The following is a 26727-nucleotide window of genomic DNA, read 5'->3' as shown; positions in this document are numbered from 1 at the left end:
GGAACACAGAAAAGTCGAAAAACTATTAAATATGTTCGCGTGCTTTCGCGTCACTGGTAAAGAATTAAAGATGTTTTTGATTCGACGGATAAAACAGAGAAAAAGAGCAGCAGTTGGCAGCCACGCGTCATTTGTGCCCGAGCGCGTGACTCTGCATCATGTGACGAGGTCTGTTTTTGTTGCCTGCTGGCAGCTACACAGAGGACAACAAAGTGTAGAAAGCCTCAATTAAAATGTTAGGAACGATGGCTTTTTAAAATACAGGCTCGATGAAGATTTGATTTTGTTTCACGGCGCTGTTATTTTTTTTAACGGCACGGCTTTTTGAACACTACGTCCAATGAATGCCTCTTTGTGAAGTGTCACCAGTCATTTGTTGAACTTGGTTCTGCACTGAAGGTAAGACCCGTCTGATACTGCCAGCTGTACCCGTATTTTAACCCCAGTGGAATCTGGCAACGTCAGTGATTAACCAGAACTAGATGTGGGTGTCATGACTGTAGGTGTTCTGATCTAAATCAGACATCTTTAGCACAGTAAACATATGAAAACTTGTCTTGTTCTTTCAGATGAATGCTCTGGTGGCTCTCTGTCACTTCTGTGAGCTCCATGGCCCTCGAACCCTGTTCTGCACTGAGGCACTACACCCGCCTTCCCCATCCCCTTCATCCCAGGTAGGTGCCCAAATGCCAGGGGACCGAGATGGTGACCGTGATGGTGAAGGTCTAACCATGAAGGCCAACAGCTCAGCCACACAGAAAGAAATGTGTGAGGTGAGTAGAAGAGGCCTGACTGTGACCTTATCAGATGCTTGGATCCCTCGCTTTATTTGTTCCTTCATTAATTTTCAGCCTTAAAGTACTGATTTCCTTTTTTCTTTGTCTCATAGGGTTGCCGATCCTTGCCTGCATCTCACCCGGGCTTTGTTAGCATTGATGATGAAACAGGCATCCGCTTCCTGAGCCACCAGCACCCCAGACAGCCCCAGCTTTTCAGTGTGGTCCGACAGGCTTGCGTACGCAGTCTCAGCTGTGAGGTAATTAGTGACATGTTTATGTGGGTGTTGTCTGTGGGCTTTAATCGGCTGATTACTGACATACTTCGTTATGTTTTCTGTTTGTTTTGGTGTCAGGTGTGTCCCGGACGTGAAGGGCCCATTTTTTTTGGAGACGAGCAACATGGATTTGTGTTCTCACACACCTTCTTTATCAAAGACAGTCTCGCTAGAGGCTTCCAGCGTTGGTACAGTATTGTTATGGTAGCCATGGACAGAATCTACCTTATAAACTCCTGGCCTTTCCTGCTGCGTCACCTCAAGCTTACTATACAGAGTCTGCAGAGCACAGCTCTAAAGGTAGAGCACGTATATAAACATAATAAACTCAGCAGACTTATTAGTGCTTCTGATGTCTTTGGACTGTCCTTTCCATTAGGTGTTTGACAATGAACAGGGAGTTTGTCCCCAGCGAGCTGTGAGGATGAACAGCGCATTTTCACCTGCAGTTTTTCCACACCAAAGGAGTGGCAATGCAGCCCGATCGCTGACTTCGCTCACCCAGCATCCTAACCTCTGGGCCAGCCTGCACTCCTCCTTTAGCTGGTGAGTCATTAGGTTCAAAGAAACTGTTCTTCTTTTTCCAGTCAGTCTCTCACCCGGCTAATGAGTGGTCTCACATCACTTCCAGGTTACTTAAAGCTTGTGGTAGCCGTCTGACGGAGAAGCTCCTGGAAGGAGCCCCCACCGAGGACACTCTGGTGCTCATAGAGAGACAAACGGGTAGATGCATTGACCTCGATTAAGAGGCGTGATATTTATTTATGTATATACAGTTGTGATCAGAAATTTGCATACACTCATCATGAACATGAATCTCATAGTAATTTTGGGCTTTAAATGATTTGTTTGAACTGTTATTTTTCCACAGTGGAATGACTGTACAGCATACATCTTTAATGACTTTAAAAAGCAAGAACTGAATGTACAAGATTGAATTTATTTGGGATTTTCTCTAATCCACACAGTGTCAAAAGTATACATACAGACTCAAATATATACATACACTCCCTCTAAAATTTGGTTTAATGTTCCTTAGGAAGTTGCACCTTAATTGCTCAATAAGTATCTGGCATATTTTGGGGGCTGGGTAGTTGACCCATCTTCATTTAGATTTGTTGGTTCGTTGAACCAGCTCAGCTTATAAGCATAGTCCACAGATTTTCTGAGTGAGGTCAGGGCTTTGGGAAGGTCATTTCAGATGCTTAGTGTTAGCCTGCTTTATCCCTTCCAAAACCAGGTTTGATGTGTTTAGGATCATTATTCTGTGGGAATGCCAACTGCGTGGAGTTAGTCATCCTTCTTCATTATCCTATCCACTTTGTACAACATATTATTTGACTGTCAGTCAAAAGGTCTTACAGCACAATGCTTGACATTTCAAGGCAGACTTGAGCCTTGGTGCTTCCTGGCTCAAGTCTTCCAGTATCAACTGACGGTGACAGTTTGGGTCTTCTTACAGAACCTGGTAAAGTGGTGACATATCTGAACAATTTGTACTTGCATACAATGGTTTTAACTGATAACCTTCAAATCTGTGTATTTTCTGATCTGTTGGTTAGAATGGATCCAAGAGACCGTCCCAGCTTGTGTAAATCTGCAGTTCTTCTTCTTAGATCTTCCCTGAGTTCTTTTGACTTTCCCATTGTTCTGAGTAGTGGTTAATCCAATGAGTGCTGTCAAACAAATCTCTTTATGCTGGCAACGAGAGAAAATTAATAGGCCTTTGTCAAGTAAAGACTTTGTAGAACCTTCAGCACAACAGTGAATGTATGTTTATAGCCAAACTGGTGCACCCAGTTCTTATTTTTTAAAGTCATTAAAGATGTTGGCTGTGCAATTATTCTACCCTGGAACATGAACCGTGTTCCAGGGCAGAAAGATATTCTAACCAGCAAATTCTTGTGGTTCTCTGAGTGAATTATATGTCCCACTGGTGGGGCTCAGACAACCAGATGAACAATATGAAGTTGAAAAAATGCATTTAAAAGGATAATAGGCGAAAAGGAGTTTTCTGATGTAAATTGCTGAAGCTTTTAAACAAAATTCAACATGCATCCGTTTTTTCTTGTTGATGACTGGTTTAAAAAAATGTGCAGTGTCACCTTGACTCAGCTTCTGAAGTGGAACGTGTGTGAAAATGTTTAAAAACCACTTCTTTTAGATGTGGTTAGGTTCATTTTGTTCTTAAATTAACCTAAACTCATGACAGCATGTCATTAGTTTGAACAACATGCTTATGGTTTTTATCATCTGACTGAGAAAGCTCTGGTGAAAGTGTGAATCACCAGACGAGTCTGTGGAGAGACGCCAGAAAAACAGTGATTCACTAAAGCATCCCAACTTTCCAGAGAGTTTACACAATTCCAGTCAGTATTCAGTAATATCATGTACAAAAAAAGAAACCCAACATTTACAGTGAAACTTTCTCTGACAGTATTAGCTCTGGAATTTTAAATCCTATTCTGGGTCATATGACCAAGAATCTGTTAATTTATACACCAAATGGACACTCATTACATAGACTTTGCTAGGAGATGGTTGAGTCCTGTTTTACCTTTAGAAGTGCTTTAATTATTTGTGACAAAGATTCATCAAGGTGCTGGAATCATTCCTTAGAGATTTTGGTTCATAATGACATATGGCAACATCACACAGTTGCTTCAGATTTATGACAATGCCGATCTTTGCTGTGGCAATTAAATGGTGCTTTATTGGTACTAAGAAGTCCAAGAAAATGTGGGCCAAACCACAAGCAGCTGCCTGAACTGTTGATGCAAGACAGGATGGATTCATGTTATTTATTCCAAATTCTGACCCTACTATCTGAATATTGCAGCGGAAAGTGAGACTCATCACTAGGCAGTATTTTTCCAAGCTTCCAACTGGAAGTTGTCCAGTTTTGGTGATTCTCCTCTGATGTCAAAAAGGCATTTTCACCTAGAGAACTGCTCCTTACTGTATATTTTCTTTTCTTTTTTTCCTTTTTTATTTACTCTGTATTTTCTTCTTTTTTTTTCCATTCTCTGTAAACTCTGTGTAGTTGTGTGGGAACATCAGCAGAACTGCTAAGACCAGGCCATAGCCCACCATGCAACATTGAAAGTCTCATAAATCACCTTTCTTCCCCATTATGATGATCACTTTAAACGTCAGCAGGTCATGTTGACCATGACTACATGAATAAATGAACAGGGTTGCTATCATGTGAGTTGGCCGGATATTTGTGTTACCAAGTAGTTGAAACACTGTACTTAGTAATGTGGTCGCTATGCAGTGCAGGTCATAGGTGTTACTAACAGAGTCTGTTTTTTTTTGTTTTGGAAACAGTGGGTAGCTATCCTCATGTGTGCACTATGATGATAGTTGTGTAGGTATGACTCGTGTGGTGTATGAACCGCCGTTTATCACAGTTTCCTACGGAAATTCCCCACATTTGTAATGAACCTTTGCTTGAAAGCATTTGCTATTTCTGTTTTTTAATGTCATGTGTTTTAAAGAGCAAGAGGAGGAAATGAGCTGCTGGGAGGGAGCAGAAGGAGGTGCTTCAAAGACGCAGAGGCACCTGTCAGAGACCGAGCTGGCCCACAACTTCCTGAGCGATGATACAAAACTGGATGAATTACCTGGTCCAAAATTTAGGTCATTGAGGCATTTGAGACAGGTGAACTTAAGCACATTTGTAGTTTGCTAATGTATACCCAACTTAAACATGAACAGCAATAGAAAACTGAGATTGAATGAATAAAGAAAAATACGTGTTTTTGCAATCATTTATATGGTAAAGTGATGCATATTGGTTAAAAAAAGAGCTCATACACTGTATGTGTGAGCTGTTGCTTGGTAAACATTGTGGTTTGTTCGGCAGGTCCTCGGGGCTCCTGACTTTCGACAGCTAGTTTGGCACGTGCTCATGGGAAATCAGGTCATATGGAGAGGTGCAGATCCAGTTCTCATCCAGTCAGCTTTTACAGTGCTAAAGGTACTCTGCTCCAGTGGTGTGGCCTTTGTAGATAGAGCGTTGTATTATAATATGGGTAAACATGAACTTTTGGGGCAGGGGAGCGCGCCTACTATTTGTGTGAGGGTGTAATGCTGTTGTTATTGCACAGTTTTGACCTTTTCTTTTGCGACTACATGCTCTCCTGGGGTTTTCTTTGTGGTTATTTTTTTATTTGAATACTTGAAAGATATATTTTTAATGTTATCAGTATATAATTTTAAGACTAGTTCATACTGTAATGTTTGTGTTTCTTTACCACAGTTCTTTAGTAGAAAACTCATTAATGAGTAAGCAGAGACAGCGAGGCTGTGTGAATGTTAGCCAGATCAAACAGTGTATCATCACGGCCATTAACTCACTTCTCTATTTTCCCATTAGTCTTTGCTCCCGGTAGGCTGTGTGCGCTCCATGGCGTACAGCTCTCAGTACGAGGAGGCCTACAAGTGCAACTTTCTGGGTCTCTGCCCCGATGTGCCTATTCCAGCTCACGTCAGCTCCTCAGGTGCAAGAAGCTCTTTGAGATTTGTAGATCGCTGTGTGAGATTCTCTGTCAAAAACTGTAGATGTGTATTTGCAGTTTAAACTGTAATAATTTTGCTTTGATTTGCTCTTCAGAGTTTACGGTGCTCGTGGACGTCACTTCAGAGAGAAGCTGTCACATCCCAGCTGTAAGAGAAGACGACATCAGCTCACTTTATCAGTTCACCATCACCAGTGCCAACACACAACCTATAGACAGGGGTGAGTGCATCGGTCTTGATTTAATTTGCTGCATGTTTGTTGCCTCTGTTAGCGTTGCACAATTTACAGTCTGGGAACCCATCAGCTTGACTGCTGATTAATCTTCTGAGGCCAAAGGTAACGGCTTCCTATGTAGTCGGCGTTTTTCTGTTCGTTGCCTCCTTTTTCTGCTTTTTGCTCATTCTTTACAAAGTCAGGTAAATTAAAAGACCGATAATAAAAAGCTTCATTTTCTACGGCAGCCGATGTTTTCAGGTTTCCATCTTGACAAATGCCATCCTTCCTTTACTCTTCACACAGAAAGCTTACAGCCATGTAACCCCAGCCTGCTCTAGCCTAATTGATCGATACCACTTGGACTAAAAGCAGATTACAAATAGACGTCTTTATATGTAGAATCTATTTATAGAGATTACAAATTTACATTTATCATCACCTGACTCGGTATCAGTGAAAAGGATAGATTTTTTCCCCTCCTGATTCATTAACCCTCGTTTAAGTCAGAACAGCTGTTAAAGTGAAAGTAGAAAAATGCTCAGACACAGCAAGAGCGTTAAGGAATCCATTAAAAAAATTGAAGAATTTGCATCGAAAACAGAAACTAGTTGTTTCCACAGAATATATATCAGAGAATCCATCTCACACGCCTTCAGACTTTGTGCCAGTAAACAAACCAAACTGGTTCTGGGCAAATCGGAGTTCTGTGATGAACTTGGAGTCCGAAGGTCATGGCTACAGGTGTGTTTTAGGTTTTACAGGTGTACCGAACATAGTTTTTTACAGCGATTCCTACTAATAAATTTCTATTAATTCAGTAAAACATAAATGAAAAAAGTTCCCATTAATCACTATCTATTATAGAAATTTCTTGCCTTTTTTTCTTAACATTAGATTCCTTTACAAAAACAGGGCCCCATTACTTTATTATGTCAAAAAACTTATACCAACATATATCAGGGATTAAACGTGAAGTTAAACTTCTTCGCACATACAGAGAGGGGAGTTTAAGATCAAAGTAGGCTGTATGTCGCCCGCATTGTGAAACGAGTTTGACACCCCTCCTTTAAAGGGTTCTGACTATATAGGAACACACACACACACACACAGCAGAATACACAAAAGCAACAAACATACCAGCATACCTGAGAAAGGGTCAAAAACTAAATCCAAATTATAAACTTCAAAGCTACAGAAACCTAAAACATGATAATGAGTAACCGTTCGAGTAAACAGCAAAACATTTGTTGCGTAGCTGGTTGCAGCGACTGCTTGCAAGCTCATAAAGCTACTCAGACCGCGGCCTGTTTTTCCTTTTCGCGCTCTCTGCATCCTGTGGTTCATCAGTCTGATTTGTTGACGTTTTCTCACTGCAGACGGTTATACACAAATAGTTCAACCAATCACCTACTAAGAATTTTTAATTTTCTTTTGCTTGACTCTTTTCTTTTTTTTTCTCTAAACTTTCCCACATGGTTCTTCCACTGACTAAATCTTTGTCCTCTTTCTCCAGGTCCAGCATTACTGAACAAGCTGGAGGTCGCTCTGTGCAATGAGAACCTGTCGGTGGATGTTGTGTCTCACTGCCTGCTGTGTTTGAAGGAGGAGTGGATGAAGTGAGTAAAGCTCCTTTATGCCACGTTCCAGATACTTCAGAACTCGGATGTCGGAACAGTGCATTTTACAAAAAGCCAGCAAAAACAGAATTTGTTTAGGTTCTCATTAAGGTAGAGCCATTCAGGGAGAAACAGGAAAAACACATTAATGGATAGAGCTCGATCACTGCTCACTATTTAATGAGTCAAAAACACACAACACTTGCAGTACAGATTAAAAGTTTATAATTTTACTGTTGTTTACATTCAGTACTGCCATCTTGGATTGCTAACTTAGGATATTTCCAAGTGGGAAGTCTTATTGAGAGGGCGTTCCACACAAAGATTCCCACTGGAAACTCGGAATTTCCAAATTCTGTCTTCTTCAGGAAGGCATAATTAGTCTTAAGTGTGATCTATTTGTTTTTTCAGTAAAGTCAAAGTGCTGTTCAAGTTCTCCAAAGTGGACGGTCGAGGAAGAGAGGACACCCAGAAGGTTCTGGCACTCCTCGGTGCTACGGGGCCCGGGGAAGAGGACAACGTCAGGCTGCTCAAGTACTGGATGACTGGACTTAGCAAAACATACAAGAGCCATTTAATGACAGCTGTCCGAGGAGGGGAGAGGGAGCCCAGCCAGTGACAAAGAGGAGGAGGAGGAGGAGATTAGGATAAAGAAAGGGGAGCTGAAATGAGGGGGAATGCCATTTCTTTGACATTCCCCTTGTTTTGTTTTGTTTTCTTTTATTAATTTGTTTAGTTTTGGGGGTTTTTTTCTTGTCATTTAATGACAGTACTGTGAACGGATGACACAAAGGGTTTCGCTCGTCAATTATGGTTGTTTTCAGTAACTGTTGTGTATCTAACGATGATAATTATCTTGCTCACTAAACAAGTAGAATCAGTTTGGATAATGCATGAGGGCTTTTATTATTTGCCAAAGGGAACTCTTATAGGAGACCTTTTTATACAGATATGTAAAGCTTAGCTTATTACAAAAGAAGACTTTGCACTTTGTTTACTCCTGCTGATGTTTTAAATTAAAATAAAACCAATGTAAACTTTGAGCCTGACATCCTTTCTCGACCCATGGTTGGCTCCACCTTGTGGTGAATAGAAAGAAAATGGGAGGGAAAGTGAAGCGGAGGTGGAGACCTTTTGTTTCTCCATCACCTCCCACTCGTTTGAAGGCCTTCCTGCGAGCAAGCTTTAAGTGGTGTAAGACAGCACTTTAATTTTTTTTTTTTCCCCCAAGTCCTGAAACATACAAAAAGTGTTGCATAACAAGGACCCGGGACAGAAGACCACATCGGCAGGATTTGGGGCTTTTAATAAGCCAGTCACTCTGATCTGCTTTTTTGTTTTTTCCATGCCAGTTATATGAGCCTGTTGATGTGCTGAAGCTCGCAGACTTTACTCAGTAAAATGTGGCTTTGTTTAAGTTGGAGGTTGTTTTTGAATTTTTTTTTTCATGACCCCAAAATTTTAAGTTTCAAACTTGTGTTTTAGTCCTAATTATGAAGGAAAAAGTGAGTTTGCATATACTGGAGTGACTATTTTTTTTCCTTTTTAAAGGAATGCACTTCTTTTGTTTTTATTAAATCTGGATTTCATTTGTTGAGCTACGCTCCGACATGTGTGGACTTCATCTGCAGCAGCTTCACAAATTTTCTGCGTATTTACTTCCCTCTGAATTTTAAATGCAGTATGAACCAGGAAGACGGCACTCTGATTAGATATTTCTGTCTATCATTATAAACGTAGCATAAGTGAAGAGGTTTTGATTTAGTCATGCTTTGGGGAATATGGAGCCCTCGCTTGCTGCGGCTGTCTGGTTTCCTTTTCCTGTCAGTAGAGATACCTCTCTGGGAAATTTTCCTCTGTCCTTTGGCTTATGATCCAACAAACATGAAGAATAACGACTTCCTTCCTTTCATCATTAATCAACTCCTCTGTTGACATTGACTGATATCCAAAACCAACGTGATGCTTTGCATAACCTGAGGCCACAAAACAACACTTTACAGACAGGATGATGACAGCTGTGCACAGTGCTCCGCATCACAATCATACCATCCAACTCTGCAAAGCTAATTTTAACATTAATGACTAAAGAAAGCAGTCATGTTGGGATGACTTGCATCTTCTGGCAATTCAGTGTTGCAATCTTTCTCGTTAGCTCTTCGAGGAATGTAATGAATGTGATCCTTATTTCTAAAAGAAACTGACTGTTAATGGATGACTTAATGGGATGATACTGCGCACTGACTTACGGGACAGAGACTGATAGAATCAACAGGCAGAGAGGTGTGGGGAAGAATCCAAATGAAAAACATATGCTCTGACTGCATAACTAAGCCTCTTCGGCCCTGGTTGGGAGCGGGAGGATGGGGGTGGGAGCGGGAGGATGGGGGTGGGGGGTGTTGGGGAATGTGGGAAGCAGAAGGGAGGGAGACGGGTCAGTCAATAGTGAGGTAAAACGTGTGCCTGTGGGAGTGGCCGACGCATAAAGGGAGAATTGAGCGGAGCACTTTCACTTTGAGCTGTGCCTGTGTCTGAGTAGGATACAGAGGGATAGGGAGAAATCCAGGGGAAGAGGTCAGCTCTGGCACTTTATTCATTAACCACTTTTAAGGGACGGAGACAGAGTGGCTTAAGGTCAGGAAAATTCTAGGTCAGTAGTGAGAAAGAGAAAGGAGAAAAGATTTAGAAAGGAAAATAGAAAACAAGGCTTTCAAAGTGAAAGGCTGCAGCCACCCTGGCTTCAAGTGGGAAAACCCAAAGTGAGAGAGCATGTCGATGTGAGGTGACAAGTGGGGCATGTGCATGGAAAGTACCAAAGGACCCTAAGTAAAGAGAAGGGGATGATCTCAGGGATGTGAACAGGAAGACTAAATATCAAGCAGTGACGAAGAAGAGACAGAAGCCTGCTCTTTCAAAGACCTGTAAAAAAACCACAGGAGGAAGCTTCGCCTTTTACAGAGTGACAGTGAAGCTTGCCTGCAGAGTCACTGCTGTCAACAAGAGAAATGGACATGCAGTCAAGATAAAACGATGACACTGCGAGGTGAGAAACTATTATTTTCATGTTAAATTTTTGTCTGTTTTTCACCCTTTTTAAATGTCTGTGGGATTATAGTGAAACAGCAGTCCTGGTTAATGCACAGTGAGATTTAAATGGTGAATCAAAGTTGATTTTTTTTGCGCCACTTTGAAACATTACAGCCGTTTCTGGTGCCCTAATTAAATTAGAGATGTTGCAATCGTAGCCCAGTGTTTCTTGCTGTTTTCTTTTTTTAAAAAAGAAAGAAATGGCTAATTTACACAGGAAATGATGTCATGTTCTTTTTAGTAGCTATGCAGTTTGAACAAGCTACAAACCACAGAAAGTTTCCAGCAATTATGTGACTTGTTTTCTGTGGCTTTCCCTCTTATCATGTCTCCAACAGTTCTACTGTTGCTGTCATTACTAACTGCCCCATGTGGTGGATGTGAGTTTGACCTGGAAGGTGTGAAAAATATCAAAGGGACCATCGATTCGAGTTCAGCAGGCTTTGTAAGTGAAACTCTCTTTACTTTGTTTCTAAATATTTACTTCTATGTCCATGTAGACCTGTGTGGTCCTTCTGGGTATCTGGCTTCTCATCTTTGCCTCTTTTCTCCCTCCTTCAGCGCACAGTGTTTCCTAAGGATTACTATGTGGTGCATCGATATACAAGACACATGCTCTGTGACACCGATCCGGTGAGTTGTTTATATAGGAAGTGCTCATATAGATCTTATATATCCTGTTCATTTTAACCTTCTCCTGAAGCCCACTTGGGTTTTTTTTAAAGAGAATAATTACTTGCTTTTTTTCTTTGGTCGTCTTCCACTATAACAAGTCACATGCTCTGTTTAATAACAGTCTGTTGTCCCAAGTGGCCTCCAGCCTCTCTCGTAACACGGTTACTTGTGTGGCTCTTGCGGTGATTTGTCATGTGTTTTACATGCTAGTCCTAATTTTGGGGTTGTTGTGTTGCTCCGTTTTTCCTCGCAGTGTTGCGTGTTCCCTGCTGCGTATGTCCTCCATAATTCTTGGCAAGTGCTCCTGACAAACCTCTGGGAGGAACACTTAAATCACTCTCTTGTTGTGGAACTTACACGGACACTGGATAAAATTATTAGCAAGAACAGAAACATGGAAGTACGTATTCTCTTTTTCTTGTCGTGACATTGCTCGCTTCAGTATCAAGTAGCTGTTTCAAACATGACTTTGTTAGTCAGAGTTGTTGTCTTGATAATACTGATCTTTCTTTCTTGTTTCCTTGCTGCAGATGTTTCGGGAGGAGACAGACTTATCCCAGTTCTCCTGGGTGTCTTCCTCTCCAGAAGAACTCCTAAAGTTAACATCAGAACTTTTTAGCCGGTGGATTCAAATTGGGTGCCCACCTTCAATTGAAACATGCACCCTGCCCAACTTGCCACCGTCTGTTGAAAGGAAGGACTACAGCCCATCAAGGGCCAGACTTTTAACCACTAGAGCGGTAGACAATATGGAATCTGGCAGGATTGTAGACACACCGCCACTGTCCAGTGGGGTTCCCCCATCATATTCTGCATTTGTTTGGAGCTCCTTATTATTAAGACTCTACTGGTGTTTGCTACCATAGTTGTCAAAAAGGGTCTTTTTTATAGGCACTGAAGACTGTTTTCTTAAGTTTTTGTCTTTGTGTTTCGGTGTGGTAAGCTTTGTGAAACTCAAGTGTTACATCTGATGCACAAAATTAGAGCAAACCACCAGTCTCGCCGTCCAACAGCGCTCTGTAAGAGGTGATATCGCAGATGTAATCCAATAGCATCACTATTTAGAGCAAGCTATCTATGGTTTATGTTCTTCTTGCTAATGGGCATTGCCTGCCACTGTTTACAAATGGATGTATATGTATTTACTTTTGTACAGAAAAATAAATTAAAGACATTTAGATATATGCATCGTTAGCTTTTGGTGTAACTTGCCAGTATCCAAAGTCTGTGTTATATTTATTACAGTATTTTGAATGTAAATTTACAGTTAGGCTACTTAAGTAAATGTGCTTAAGTGTTGGGATATACATATTTAATTTTTTTTTTCATTTAAAGACACTTTTACGCCACATTTTAGAGGTAAATACTGTCATTTCTCTCCACATTTGTAAAAAATGATTATGCACTGTGGCACACTGAAAAACTCAACAGTTTATGAAGTTGTTAAAATCAGTGGACCGCCAATTACAGCTGTAATGCTTGCATAATGATACTGTAGCCTATGATCAGCACTAACTTATGATATTAATAAAACTACAGTTGCAGAGCAATCACAGGTACAATGCTTGCCAAATTTGCATTGGTAACTTTGCAGTGTGGTACTGCTATTTGCAGCAGCAAAGTATTTAATCAGTTGGAGTTATATGTTTACAGTTTTGTCCCTGCTGCTTTTAAGAGATTACGTTTTGTGTTTAATCTTGCATTCCAACTGCAAGAGTCTGCATTCGTGTGAACTCAACCGTAGATTTTCTTGTAAAGAGGCAGCCTTTGTGTGCAAACTCTTCAAATATATTCTGCAGCTTTAGTTTAAAAAAAATTTTTAAAAAATAAATAAAAAGTCTAAGAGATCAGTTGCAGATGACAGAGGAATGTGTGGTGGAACAGCCCGGGATGTTATGGCTCTTGTCAAAGACCTCGATGAGTATTAAAAAAGCACTTGTCTCTACTTGTACTCAGCTACACGTGAAAGAAACACCTTTGTCCTGACAGAACCCCCCGAGTAGTTTCACAATCTCTTAAATGTATATGTGAGTGTTTGTTAAAAGAGCAGAGAAGGTTTCAAGAGAATCTGCCATAATTTTAATAATGAAATTCAAACACAAATGTAAAAAGAAAGAAGGAAACACGTGCTTAGACAAACGTGTATAAGAGAAATTGCCCAAGTATTCTTGTGAATTTAGCATAGCAGCTTTTATGGCAGTTTCCCAACACCCTGATAGAATCAGTGCAAAACTATCTATAAATTATTGCCAGTGAGTAGCTGTGAGTCAAAGTCTGACTTCCCATTAGTGGTGCAGGGGCTGCTGAGCCCCCTGTCAGTACCAGGCTGTGCTGCGTAAGATGTAGTACAGCACATTCAAATAAATCTCATAAAATCACACAATCATGACTCAGAGGAGAAGACTCTTTACTGATCGGTGCATGGACACGATCCCAAATGTTCTTAAGCAAAAGGCTAATTATCTTTCAGGGAGGAAACAGAACATTTACATGTAGCTAACGCTAACAGTGTCCACGCTAATAATGTTCACGTGATCCTCTGGGCTTACAGTGTGAGACAAACAATTGCAAGCCTGGTCTTTCCTGGCAACAGGGGCTCTTTTGCCAAAGAGGTCAGCTGAATTCCCGTAAACAGGGAGAGAGGGGCGCCACTGGTGAGGAGGGTGAGCGGCGTTTAAACCACGTGGCCGCTGCCTGCACCGGAAGTACGCCACACCGTGCCTCTGCCAAGATGTCTGCGCCCGGTGAGCACGCCGTGGAGGAAAACGAGATGGAGGAGATGGACGAAGCGGGCAGCGATGAGGACGAAGGGGTGGAAATGGAAGAGGAAGGGGCAGAGGGAGAGGAGGAGAAGAAAGTGTACGTGCCCGGGATCGAGCCGCTTGAGCCCGGGGAGGAGCTGGAGATGGACCGCTCCGCGTACCGCATGTATCACGAGTGCCAGACAGGCAAGTTAAAGTCATCATTACTCCCAATGAAGTTCACGCTTCCACCATGTGGGATCTCTGGGCTTAAGTTATCTTGTTGTTTATGTTCAGGTGCTCCATGCCTGAGCTTCGACATCTTAAGGGATGGAGATGGAGACAGCAGGGAGCAGTTTCCCCTGTCCATGCTGCTCTGTGCGGGCACGCAGGCGGACACAGCTCTGAAGAACAGGTACAGGACCACTGACCTTTAACCCACATCTTCATTACTGTCGGCACTCAGCATTTAATCCGGAAGCACCATTTTTAAAGGTCCTGCCGAATGTCCTGCACCTCCGTGTGTTTATTTTGGTCGTTTAAACTGGTGTCAGTGGTTAGTTTCGCAAATATATTTTAGAATGATCTGTCATGTTTGGCCTGGAGTAATTTTACCCAGCTGACATTGTGCAAGAGGCAAGTTAAACCCATAAACTCCCCCCATCCCCCCATTTTTAAATACATATTTATTCGTAGCAGACGCATTCAGATGGCAGTTGCATAACAACATTTAGGCAAAGTTAAAATGAGCAAACACAGCACCAGAGGATAAAATAATGGCTTGCAAATATTATTTAAGAGCAAGACTAATTAAGTAAAGTGATTGCAAAAGGATATTTTTTAAATTTAACAAGAGCAAGTACAAAAACCATAAGCAGAGGGAAGCATTTTTGCAGTGGGACGTGTTCATTTTTGCGTGAGAGGTTGGACTGGACTGTTTTCCACTAATGCTAAAAAGCTTGGTTAGGAAGCTGCATCCATTTGTGTGCAACCCTCCCAGACAAATATAATTCCTTATTATTACTAATTGGGTACTTTGAGCCGCTCCATTTTTCCCAAGGGGTGTGAGTATGCATGCTGATTTGGTATAGCTTTTAGCCCGGATGCCCTGAGGTAACTTTCCAGTTTATCCAAGCTGAGGAATTGTGAGACCTGCAGGTTTAAATGTGTTTACTACTAATTTGTTCTAAATACTAGAATTTTTCTCCCTAAAAATGAAGCATACAGTTGTTGGACACTCCATACCACACAGCGGATTGTTCTATTAAAAATGTGCCAAATGGCACGAACAAGTTTGGCACACAGCAGCTGGCTGCAGCTGCTTGATCTTGGCACAGCTGGGAGTCAGAGTTATGAAAAACATCCAAATGAAATCCAAGTTGGTGAGTTATTAAATTAACACACACTCCTCTACAGCTGTTATAATGGGAGAGATTGGCTGTAGAGACCAGTATGTAACCACGGTAGCTTCATGGCTGGATTTGGGCATTTTAATGCTTTGGCTAGCCTGAAGCGACTGTTTGAGCACCTGTAGTTTTTGGCACTTCCATGGTTTTGTTTTTTTAGCTGTGGAAGCTACAGAGACAGACACCTATTCATGCTCATATTCACACCCAGCTTTAAGTCACCAGTTAACTGTAAGCCGCTCAACTGTAGGAGAAAGTGAGCTAAAAGAAAACACAGAGCAGCGCCACCCAGTCTGTTGGGAGGTTCAAATCCCTGAACCTTCTAGCCGTGAGGCCACAATTAATATTCCATTTTCTCCCTATTATTACTAGGACAGTTCACAGAATAAAGGCTGGCTTACTCTAATTTTAAAAGTCACATCACTGTAACGCAGCTAATCAGTAGCACAAAGTGAGCGCTTGGTCTGTTTACTCTGGAGTATTGAGTAGGGAGAGTTAAAGAGTTCAAAAAGCTGAAAGCAGGCATTAAGCTTCACTACATTAAGAAGCAACAGCAGCTCCGCTCTGCTTCAGCCATGTGCCGAGCAGTAGAGCTGAACACAGGTATTTGTAGTTGCATTTTTATCCTAATTCATGGCAAAGTTGTCCTAAGACAATGAGTTTGTGTAACAGATTAAGTTGGTCATCTATAGTCTGACTATAGTTTGATCACAGTGTGGGATAAAAAAAACAAAACGTGTAGATGTTGTAGAAACTCTGTTCACTCACACTTTCTCATTCACACAACAATAAAAGAATACCAATGCCAGACACGGTGGGCCACAAGCCAGGTTACTGCAAGTGCTGATCCCAAGCTCGAATAAAGGCTGAGGGTTGCATCAGGAACGGCATTCGGCAAATCAAATATGCAGATTATCAAGAGAGCTTTTTATGTACTGGCCCGGTCAAGGTCCGGGTTAATGACAGGCAGCTGGCGGAAATTGTGCTACTGTTGGGCAAAGAAAAAGGAGGAGGAGTAAGGAAGGTCTGCTTGAAGGCAATGAAAAAGAAGGAAAGGTACAAGCGAGGGTGCTAAACTGCCAGGCAGGAGGAAAAGAGGAAGACCACAGAAAAAGGTTCACGGATGTAGTGAAGGAGGACATGCAGACGGCTAATGAGATAGAGGAGGAAGCCAGAGATGGAGGCAGATGTGCTGTGGCGACCCCTAAAGGGAGCAGCTGAAAGGAAAAAAATAACCATAATTAACCTTAATAATAAGTAACAATAAGTAATACCTGTGAAAGATCCCTGCTTGGATGCCAGGAGGAGACACACATTCATTCAGGTTCAAGACCTCTAATTAGATAAGAGGATGGATGTTTTTACATTAGACCAGTATTGCAGGAGTAGTGGGCAAGATTTTAATTTCTTTAAATTTAAGACCTCCAACAACTTCATTCCTTATTTAAAAAGCTGCTTTGTGCAGGTGTCCCCAGCAGGTGTCCTTTCATCCAAAATCATCGCATTATTGCCACGTTTCCATGTGTAGTAATGTTAAATTCCCCTTATTTTCCCATTTTTCCTATTGTACATGTTTATTATTATTATTACCAAATGTGTTGCTTATAGCAGAGAAAAGCAAACTCTTTAATGTCTAAGGGAAGATTCTTTTCGATGCTAACATTAAAGCATTGACTCTCTTCACTATAGACCACGCCACAATGTTGTTTTTATTTGTTTGTTGGTTTAATTTTCCTGTGATGCACAGTTTCAGTTTTGTTGTGATGTCAGCTCTCGTTCTCATCCCCTGAAAGGTCTCCTTTCGGTGGAGACTTCAATGGTCAATTAAAGGTTATTGGAAAATCTCAAGCACTCAAAGATGAAGCACACTGATACAGGATAGTTTGATTTTTCTTTTTGGACCGGGGTATGTCCCAGAAATCAATGCCAATAAATTAACTGTTAATTAATTGTTTTTTGGCAGACTTTTGGTCATGCGCATGTATAACCTTCATGGAACAGAGAAGGACAAAGAGGAGGAAGAGAGCAGCGATGAGGAAAGTGATGAAGAGGAGGAGGATGAAGAAAAGAAACCACAGATGGAACTGGCCATGATGCCCCACTATGGGGGGATTAACAGAGTCAGGGTATGCAGATGTTTATAAGTAAATAAAATCAGTATCTTGTGCATCAGTTTTTCTTAATTCTCTGATGATTCGACTAATTTTGCTTCTTGGCGTCCAGGTGACTCAGGTTGGAGAGCAGTCATTAGCCGCTGTGTGGTCAGACAAGGGACAGGTAGAAATCTTTGATCTCCGATCCCAGCTGGAGGCCGTCCACAGTTCTGCTGCTATGGCTGCGTTCATCAAACAGCAGAAGGAGGCAGCAGCGCTCTTCAGTTTCTCAGGGCACATGACTGAAGGCTTTGCAATTGACTGGTCGCCTAAAGCTCCTGGTACGTGAGGCTTATCCTGTAAGTCTGCTATACAGATGTGAAAAAACAAAAGCAAAGCAAAACATGCATCCTTTCAGCTCACCCTGTGTGGCAACATTGTTTTGTGCAAGCAGCCAGGTCCCCGATTGCACCTGGACTACTTCGTTATCTGATTGACATGATAAAAACAGTCTCCACCTTGTGCAAGATATTTTTGTTCCCATGTTCTTAACACCGGTGTATACGTCAGAGAGTGATCAGCTACGATTAAAAACGTGCAGTAGTTTTAGTGAAAAGATGCCAGTGTGGGCTTTTATAAGAATAACGCTGGAAGGAAGTCCACAAAGAAGAACACAAGTTCCTCTTAAACATGTAAACGGGTTGTTTTTATTTGCATGTCTTTGAAAGCTGCGATTGACTGAGATAAAGAATTGCATAGATGTCTGTCAAAGATTAAAATGTTAATAGTTTTGTGTTTTGTTGGCAGGTCGGCTTGTCAGCGGGGACTGCAAGAAAAACATCCATGTGTGGGAGCCGCGGGAGGGGGGGACTTCCTGGCAGATTGACCAGCGACCTTTCAGCTCCCACACAAAGTCTGTGGAAGATCTGCAGTGGTCGCCTACAGAAGCTACAGTATGTTTGTACACCAACAGTGACGTAGTGGCACAAACTTTGGCAGATTGTGCTCGCTCGCTTGTTGCACCCTTAACCGCAGCGGTAACATTAGTAGGAGCGGCTGGTCTGAATCTTAAGAATTGTGATGTCTATACATTTCTAAGTATCTTCCACTGAGGTTAAGTCCCTGGTGATGTGTGGGTAATTCTTTGAAAAAATTGGGTGCGGTCACGGAGCAGAATTGTGGAAACTTGCTGTTAAATGGCACGTGGTAAAAATAGAATATGGTAACACTTGCTGTGTGGCACCACAGAGTTGTGACATAACAAATTACAGCCCAAACTATGTAAATTACGCGAGTCTTAGCGCAGCAGTTAGTCACCAAACCAGTTTGTGACATGTCAATATTCATCCTATAAGACTGGGTGTTTGCATTTATGAAAGTATTCTTTATTTATTTTTTGAATCTCGGGGCTTTTCAACTTGTACAGTCTTGTCTAAAACTTCTTGCTGCAGTAAGGATCATTAAGCATGCAAAGCCCACCAGAGCCCTCCCCTAGTAAATTCTTAAGAGGAAATAGTTCCTTGTTTGGGAAGGCTGTTGGATCTTATTGTGTTAATAGTTATTGTAAAGTAAACTTAAAGTATCTGGACTCTCTTTTACCAGGTTTTTGCATCTTGTTCAGTGGATCAGTCTATTCGGATCTGGGACATCCGCGCCCCGCCCAATTCAATGCTCTCAGCCAATGAAGCTCACTCATCGGACATCAATGTAATCAGCTGGAACAGGAGCGAACCATTCCTCCTGTCAGGAGGGGACGATGGACTCCTGAAAGTGTGGGATCTGCGACAGTTTAAGGTACAAAAGAATAAATGGAGGCAATACATCTAAAGATAATTATGCAAGTCTAATTAAACACACATTGCACTCACAATAACAGAGCTATTATCAGTGTGCCAACATGTCACTGTGACCCACGATTAGTGTTAAATGGAAAACAATCTTAAGGCTTGTGCCGTCAGATTGTCTCTCCTCTTAGTGTTCCTGCCCCACCTAATATTAGTTGTACAGTTGAGTAATAATAATAGCTTTAGCTGTTGCCTCCCTTCTAAATCAGGAAACTATTTTAATATATTTGGTGAAAAAACATTTACATGATTTATTACAGAGAGCTGAATGAAACTTTCACAGCACACGAAGTCCTAGTTGCACCGTATGAGCGACATATTTAACCCTTTCCCCCATAATGACGAGTTTAGCCACCTCTGTGTACATCGGTAAAAACATGAGCACAGATCACCCTTCTGATGCACACCCAGTCCTTTTGTTCTTCAAGCAGGCCCTGAAGCATGACAGTAACTGCTCGGTTCACAAAAAAGCTTCAGTGGTTGCTCCTAGTATGTTTTCAGAGTGAAACCCCACTGAGCTGAAACTGTATGAACAGCTGTCACACCTCACTGCTCTCCTGTTCCTGTAGACCGGGTGTCCCGTGGCCAACTTCAAGCAGCACAGCGCTCCCATCACCTCGGTGGAGTGGAACCCCGTGGACTCCAGCGTGTTCGCCGCCTCAGGCGCCGATGACATCGTCAGCCAGTGGGATCTGTCTGTGGAGTCGTGCGACGTGGGCGCCAGGGTGGAGGCGGTCAGGGACCTTCCCCCTCAGCTGCTGTTCCTGCACCAGGGTCAGTCTGAGATCAAGGAGATCCACTGGCACCCGCAGATGCCGGGCATGATGGTCTCCACGGCTCTGTCGGGATTCAACGTGTTCAGGACGATATCCGTATAGCATTTGTGCGTTTTAGAGACAAATGGATAGTTTTGCATTTACATGACTGATACATGTGTAACAAGCACTAAGAAACTTGTAATGTATATAAATAAGCTGTGTATGTAATAATTCAGCTTTTTGACATTTATTTTCCAACAAAGGCACCACATTATGGTCCCGTTTAACTTTCAGCCTGTATGTTTACAGACTTTTGAACTCTTTTAGGCATCACCTGCATGCTTAAAATACAGTTTTGATAACTTGACTGCTCTGTCATTTACTTTTTGAATTGCTAAAGGAAAAAGTGAGTTTCCTGTCAAACATCTCTAACCTTTAATATAAATGGAATCATTATGAAAATGATAAAATAAAACACTTTTATTTCAGTATTAATGTGTGTGAAATTTCACTCTCACCAGCAGCTACCTGCTATAGTTGGATCTCAGGCATTTAGCTTTTCAGCAACTTTCCTTGAAACAAAAGCCGAGGCTGGTTTCTATCTTTTTGAAGTCGCTTTATTCTTTTCACTGTAATCTTTGTGAAACCACAGGCTAACGAATGTGTTAACCAGCATTTTCAGCATGAGTTGAATGGTATTTCCCTTTTACAGCATTATGAAGTAACACAACAACAAAAAAGCAAAAATATAGCAAGTCCACTGCTGCTCCTGATTTAAAATCACATGATTGTCTTTGCATTTTAGTGTTAACCCAGCCCCACGGCCTTAAAGGAACAGCTGTGCTAAATAACTGCACTCTGATATCAAGTCGTATTTGGTCTGAGCCGTTGTAAGATTTGGAATGTGACACATTCACAGTAATTATTTATAGACGCCGTCTCTCGCAACCCTTTGAAGACCTTTTCAAAGACTTTAATAAACATGCAATATGATGAATGTAAGTACAATAATGTAAGTGTATAGCTCCCTTTAAAGACATCAAAGACAAAAGAAATTAATTATCGATGCAGTTTAATTTAGCTTCAATCAAACTTTCCGCTCAGCTTTGATTTCTAAAGCAAAAACATCCAGGAATGAAAAGAAATAAAAGTGTCGCAAACTTTTCACTTTCATTACCAAAACGGCTCACTAATTTTTGTTTTCTGATCAAATATCAAGTCTTCTGCAAATCTGTTACCCTGGTAGATAAAAACAATGTCTTTTCCAGTTGAGCAACATCGTCTCATTGAGTTCTGAAAAATCCAGTTTGAAGTCAGATATATTGTATTTAAACCTCCCATTCAAAAGCTACCGAAAAAGAAAGGTACTCTGAGAACGCAGTCCTCCACCAAGGCCAGCATCCTGTTCTGTAATTTGAAACGAGGTCATCTGGATCCATATTTGGTATGTCCTTTGCTCGTGTTCCAACTCTCCGCAAAGTTTAATAACATTCAGCTTTGTATTTTTTGCGTAATCTGGTTCATGGCCAAATCAACATCTTTGGTCACACATGGTATGTCCTTGGTGGAGGAATGATGAAATAAGGAAAATACAGTATACTTGATTTACTTGACAGCAAAGATTTGTTGGTGTAGTTTATCCCCTATAAACCAATTTCATCATCAAACTCATCTTCAAATGTGTAGCCTCGTCCTTCTTCATCCACCTCCTCCTCCTCCTCCTCTGAATCAGTCTCTGAATGGCAGCTGCCAACCCTCCTCCTGTCCAATGGAGTGACCCCTTCATACTCTGAGCTTTGTGACGAGGCAGGACTGGGCGGCAAATCTGCATTGTGATTGGTGAACTCAATTTCACCTCCATCAGCTGGACTTTTGCCTTTCTGGCTCTCACTCCTCACTGGGCTATTACATGCTTCCAGATCCTGATCCTCTTCCTGGAAGTCAAACCCTTGACTTTCTTCCTCTTCCGATGCCTGACGAATGATCTCCTCCCGTTTATCGCTGAATCTCACCTTTGGTCGTAACCCCTTTAGCTTCATCCCGTTCACATCTGGTATCCTGCTGTCTTCCACCTGGATTCCGTCATGCTCTGCCAAGTTCTTCCCATTCAGCTCTCTCTGCCTGTTCACAGACATCCCCGCAGCCCCTTTCCCCTGCTTTGTTTCCACTACCTCCTGATTAGAGTGGAGCCCCAAACCATCCATTACGCCTAGTACATCTCCAAGCATAGATGGACCCAGGTCCAGGTCTAGGTCCAGGTTTAATGAAGACACTGAGTCAGAGTGCCGAAGCTCATTGTTCTGCGGGCTTTCTGGTGCATCTGCATTAAGATCACTGTGGTAGGAAGAAGAAACAATCCCAGGACTCGCCGGGTCAGGTTTGGGTGAACTCGGGCCAAGAGTGGACAGGAAAGAGGTATCGCCAAAGGCGTCTCCTCCCCTGCCGATGTGCATCGTGTGACGAAAATCACCGAGCGGGGCTGAGATCATGGTAGGGTCCAGGCGAGAGGCCCGGGATGATTTGTGGAGTGGCATGACTGTGAAGAAAGGCAGGTAAAGGAAGGAAGAAGGCAAAAATTAAAAGGAAGGATGAATTATTCAATTGTTTTGTTATGACAGCACTTCCTGAATGAAGACACAAAAAGAACAACAACTAGTGAATGAACAAAAAGTTCAAAAAGCACGTGTACAATGGAGACTCCAGTGATAGGACAGGCCAGTCTGAAAATCCACCATGTTGTGCAATATTGTGGGAAACCAGTGAGCGTTTTGGCACTGGTGCAGCTGTGAAGGCCATGCTGAGACTTGTACTTGAAGAACACTATGCAAAGTTAGCACATACTTTTCTCTGCCCTCAGGGGTGTTTGTAGACGAAACCACGGTTAAACAGTTTCTACAAAAGTAGATCTCTAAGTTAAAAACAACCGGTGGACATTAGATTAAACCCTGCTCCTGCTGAGATCATTATAACATTATTTAATTAAAAAGAAGGGCTAATAATGGAATAAGCGCTAGCCATTACTGCACATTATATTTGTTAATCGCTCGAGTCACCTTTATAACATGTTATACACTCTGACTGAAGCGTCTCCACGTTTGGCTGCAGTTATGGGTTTTGCAGGGGAGGGGGGCTGCAGGCCTGTAAGCCCAACCCTCAAAGTTTTCCAATAACAATTCAAAGTAAATGTTCTTTAGATAAATATCCAGCTCTAAGAAGTATTGGTAATGGGAGATGCGGGTATTGATAAACCAATCAGAGAAGCGTGTGGATCAATGTAAAACTCAGCTTATCAACTGAGTGTGGGCGCCACCAAAACATGTAAAGTATTTAGAAAAAAAAACTTACTTTAAAGCGTGAACTCTGGTCTTTGGTTGGCTCCCTCTCCACTCTCCAGCTTTTTCATCTGGCTTTTCGCTTTCGCTTCCCTCTCAACTTTTCCCTCGCTCTTTTTTCTCGCCGTCGTCCGCCTGTGTGAGTTTTCTTTTTCTTTTTCTTTTTTTTCCTCCAAAGGGATGGGCACGGGCTGAGGAAGTGACGCGCCAGTTATTGGAGCGAGCTGGATCAAAGTGCTGACGACTCTATCGCGCAGTGTTAAATATAAACCAGACCCACGAACGTGACCTCTCTGCTGCCCGGTTTGTGTTCACAGTTAAACTGATTCAGAGTTTCTGTGAATGAGTGAGTTTAGTTACAAATGTAACGAATGGCTCCTGTCACGAGGTGTGCGTGTGTTTGATCTTTTTAAGGGAATGTTGCCAAAATTTAAATACTGCTAAAAAACAAAAACCCAAAAACATCCGAGTCCTGCTCACTAATCACACATTTTCTGAATTACTTCAATTTTGGGGTTCGTTTCTTCTCATTTTACTTGAAGGACCACCTAACTTTTTAATAGCTCGCAAATTGCTTCTGTAGCTTTATTTACTATTTAAAATAAATAAAAATGTAGAATATAAAAAATATGAACGAAATAATCGTTTTATCTTTTTTTTTTTTTTACATTTATTGTGTTTTGTGCTATACAAGACTATATACATTATATACAAAAGATCTTTAGTTATTAGCTTATTTATTTTTGTTTTATTTCACTTTTTTCTATTTGATTAAGGTCATTTGTTTTATTTATTTATTTATTATTTTTTAACAGTTTATTTATTTTTTTACCCTTATTGAGATTCTTTTCGTCATATTGAATTTTTTCTAATTTAGCTCTATATTTACTGATTTCAGTTCCTGGGTTATGGATTGTGTTTTATTTTTGGCTGTTATAGCACAGTATTTTCCAAACTTTGGGCATATCTTAAGTCTTTTCTCATCTTACTCTCTACTGTCCGACTTTCCAACCTTTACCATTCAACCCCAACCATCTCAACCTCACGAGACGCCAGCTCTTATTTGTTGTTTCCATTTTTCGTTTCTCCTAGCTATTTGGGATTAATTGGGTTTGATAAGTAGAGAAACAAAGCATCATCTAAGTAGTGCAGTTCTTTGGCTTCATTTCTTAAATGTGGCAGTTCTTTCTAGAGAAATCAGAAATTACTCATGAACGCAACACAATCCAATTAATAGACAGAGCTGTCTTCATATTCCCTGATTAAAGATGAAAAGCTCTTATTTATCAATGTAAGTGTGACATATGCTGCTGTAGTGCTCTGTCGACCAATTAAAAATTGTACAACTTTATCAAAAAAAACCTAAAATGCTTCAATTCCTAGACAAACAGCACCTCAGTTGTACCTTCCCTGTGCTGTGTTGACATCTTGCACACTGTTTTAACTCAGTTGAGCTACACTAGCAAACAAACAATTTTGATGTCATGCTGAATGATGTAGGGTGGACAGAATACCTGCAATTATGTCTTCAAAGGAATGCAGTCACACAGGCCGGTTGACACACTCATATTTTTTGAAGGGTGTCCACCTTATAATTATTTCACATAGCTAACCACATCATTTACATGTGCACTAAGTCAGGATTCCTCTTTTTTTTTTCTTTTTTTTTTAAAGGCCGGGCAAACCCTGACTTTGGGCCGACAACGGGAGTAGAGCAGAGATGCTTTTTAGGATAGTATCAGACTTCCTCCCCTGGGTAAAAGCAAACAGAAACATTACCACAGCAAGGTATTCATACAATAGGACCGGTTACTGAGTCATTGTGAGTGATTTCTCGTCACAAATGCCAAACATAGTTTGGTGATGATGTAGCCAACGAGCTGCTCACTCAGCCTTAGGCACATTTTCCTTCACTGTGAGAAATGAGAAGTGAGGTATTTGTTTTCAAAAGCTGCACCCTTAAAATGAGATTACTTGTTGAAGGCCTACTTTTTACTTTACATTTAAGATGAAAAGGAGCACTTCTGTTTTTTTTTATTCATGTGTCAACAATAAAAGCAACGCAGCAGCATGTCTTTCTTTCCTTATCAGAGTTTAATGTTTGATAGCGTCACGCCCCCAAGATTAACCCTATGATTTCTCCTTTAAAAGACATCACAACTTCATTGTATGCTGACATGTATGATGATTTTCAGAAATGTTCATTTCCGAAACACGTGTGTGTGTGTGTGTGTGTGTGTGTGTGTGTGTGTGTGTGTGTAGTGGTGGGGGGATTTCTGGAAACGACTAAGGCAGGAAATGACTCGCCTCCCCTCAGTAGTACTCACACTAGCACAAACACACATCCTGCAGCTGTGTGTGCTTCACGGGAAGTCAAAGGGGAAAAATGGATCATGAGAACTGTAAAAAAAAATAGCTATTGTTGCCCATCATTGATTAAAATAAGAGCTGCCCTCATTACTCATTGCCAGACACGGTCAACTGTGGTGAAACTTGTTGAATGTTGTGAATAAAAACTGACACTGGTGCTGATAATAGGATTAATTTTGGGGGCTCTGTATAAGTAATTGTTGATTGATATTAGCGATGACTTCTTCTTTCAGATGCTCCCTTTAGGGGTCGCCACCTCTGCCTCTGCCTCCATGCAGGGGGTACGTCACACGTACCCCCTGCATGTCCTCCTTCATTACGCGTCTTCACTGTGGCCTTCCTCTTTTCATCCTGCCTGGCAGCTCTGTATTCAACATCCTTTGTCCAGTACATCCAGTCCAGTGTTGCCTGAGCTGTCCCTCTGATGTGCTTGTTCTTTAACTCTGCCAACTCCAGCTGTCTTTGTGTTAATGACACCACCTCCAAATCACACATCACAGTAGGTTTGACCATCACCACTGCAAACAATAAGGGACTCGGAGCAGATCCCTGTTGTAATCAGCAAATGTAATCTGCTGTCCTCATACATGCCCTGCACCACCCTCACATACTTCTCTGCCACTCAGGGTGGCAGCAGGCCATGTGAACTGGACGGGTAACCGACTTTGACTGGTAGGTATACACATAGTACACTCACAGAAAAATGTTGCCACAGTTGTAGTGCAGAAATATCTGTTAGATTACAGAGACAAATAGGAGAGACTTTTCTGCAAAAGTGGGATCACTGAAGTCACCACAATGTCCTCAACAGGTTTCCATTTCATTTGTTTTGCAGTTTTCGATAGGCTCATGCTTTAAAACCTGCGTGCAAGCTCATGAATGACCTATTTATAGTTTCAAAGCAACATGAGGGGTACTTCCCCTCAGCATGATGGTTGCAGAAGGACTAAACTACTGTTAACTGAATAATTATACTGAGCTCACACTAACATCCAGTTAGTAATATGGAT

The 26727-nt window shown here is 41.5% G+C and overlaps 4 protein-coding genes across 5 annotated transcripts; 3 read left to right on the top strand and 1 right to left on the bottom strand.

The window, feature by feature from the left end:
- The first annotated feature begins 158 nt into the window (after positions 1 to 158).
- On the top strand, positions 159 to 8448 carry flcn (folliculin). 2 transcript variants are annotated; one of them, XM_085176165.1, is made up of 12 exons: positions 159 to 399; positions 570 to 773; positions 890 to 1036; positions 1133 to 1354; positions 1434 to 1600; positions 1686 to 1777; positions 4555 to 4718; positions 4923 to 5036; positions 5436 to 5559; positions 5673 to 5798; positions 7309 to 7411; positions 7823 to 8448. In XM_085176165.1, the coding sequence occupies exons 2-12, from the start codon at positions 570 to 572 to the stop codon at positions 8028 to 8030; spliced, it is 1671 nt and encodes a 556-aa protein (XP_085032291.1). In that variant the 5' UTR covers positions 159 to 399; the 3' UTR covers positions 8031 to 8448. The 2 variants fall into 2 exon arrangements, with proteins under 2 accessions (XP_085032291.1, XP_085032290.1); XM_085176164.1 differs by having other exon boundaries at positions 890 to 1354.
- A 1449-nt stretch (positions 8449 to 9897) lies between these two features.
- Positions 9898 to 12991, top strand: LOC146508384 (uncharacterized). Its single transcript, XM_085176175.1, has 5 exons — positions 9898 to 10454; positions 10837 to 10943; positions 11060 to 11131; positions 11427 to 11573; positions 11704 to 12991. Exons 1-5 carry the CDS (start codon positions 10442 to 10444, stop codon positions 12037 to 12039), a joined length of 675 nt encoding a protein of 224 aa, XP_085032301.1. The 5' UTR covers positions 9898 to 10441; the 3' UTR covers positions 12040 to 12991.
- An 865-nt stretch (positions 12992 to 13856) lies between these two features.
- On the top strand, positions 13857 to 20503 carry grwd1 (glutamate-rich WD repeat containing 1). Its single transcript, XM_085176170.1, has 7 exons — positions 13857 to 14121; positions 14212 to 14329; positions 17284 to 17446; positions 17544 to 17754; positions 18221 to 18366; positions 19016 to 19207; positions 19827 to 20503. The coding sequence occupies exons 1-7, from the start codon at positions 13905 to 13907 to the stop codon at positions 20133 to 20135; spliced, it is 1356 nt and encodes a 451-aa protein (XP_085032296.1). The 5' UTR covers positions 13857 to 13904; the 3' UTR covers positions 20136 to 20503.
- A 705-nt stretch (positions 20504 to 21208) lies between these two features.
- On the bottom strand, positions 21209 to 23645 carry cdc42ep5 (CDC42 effector protein (Rho GTPase binding) 5). The gene is made up of 2 exons (XM_085176173.1): positions 23361 to 23645; positions 21209 to 22551 (listed from the first exon to the last, which is right to left on the bottom strand). Exon 2 carries the CDS (start codon positions 22547 to 22549, stop codon positions 21659 to 21661), a length of 891 nt encoding a protein of 296 aa, XP_085032299.1. The 5' UTR covers positions 22550 to 22551; positions 23361 to 23645; the 3' UTR covers positions 21209 to 21658.
- Positions 23646 to 26727: the final 3082 nt, after the last annotated feature.

Source organism: Neolamprologus multifasciatus, chromosome 11 (genome assembly GCF_963576455.1).
Source record: "Neolamprologus multifasciatus chromosome 11, fNeoMul1.2, whole genome shotgun sequence".
NCBI classification, from domain to species: Eukaryota; Metazoa; Chordata; class Actinopteri; order Cichliformes; family Cichlidae; genus Neolamprologus; species Neolamprologus multifasciatus.
This window is presented reverse-complemented; position numbering and strand designations above follow the sequence as displayed.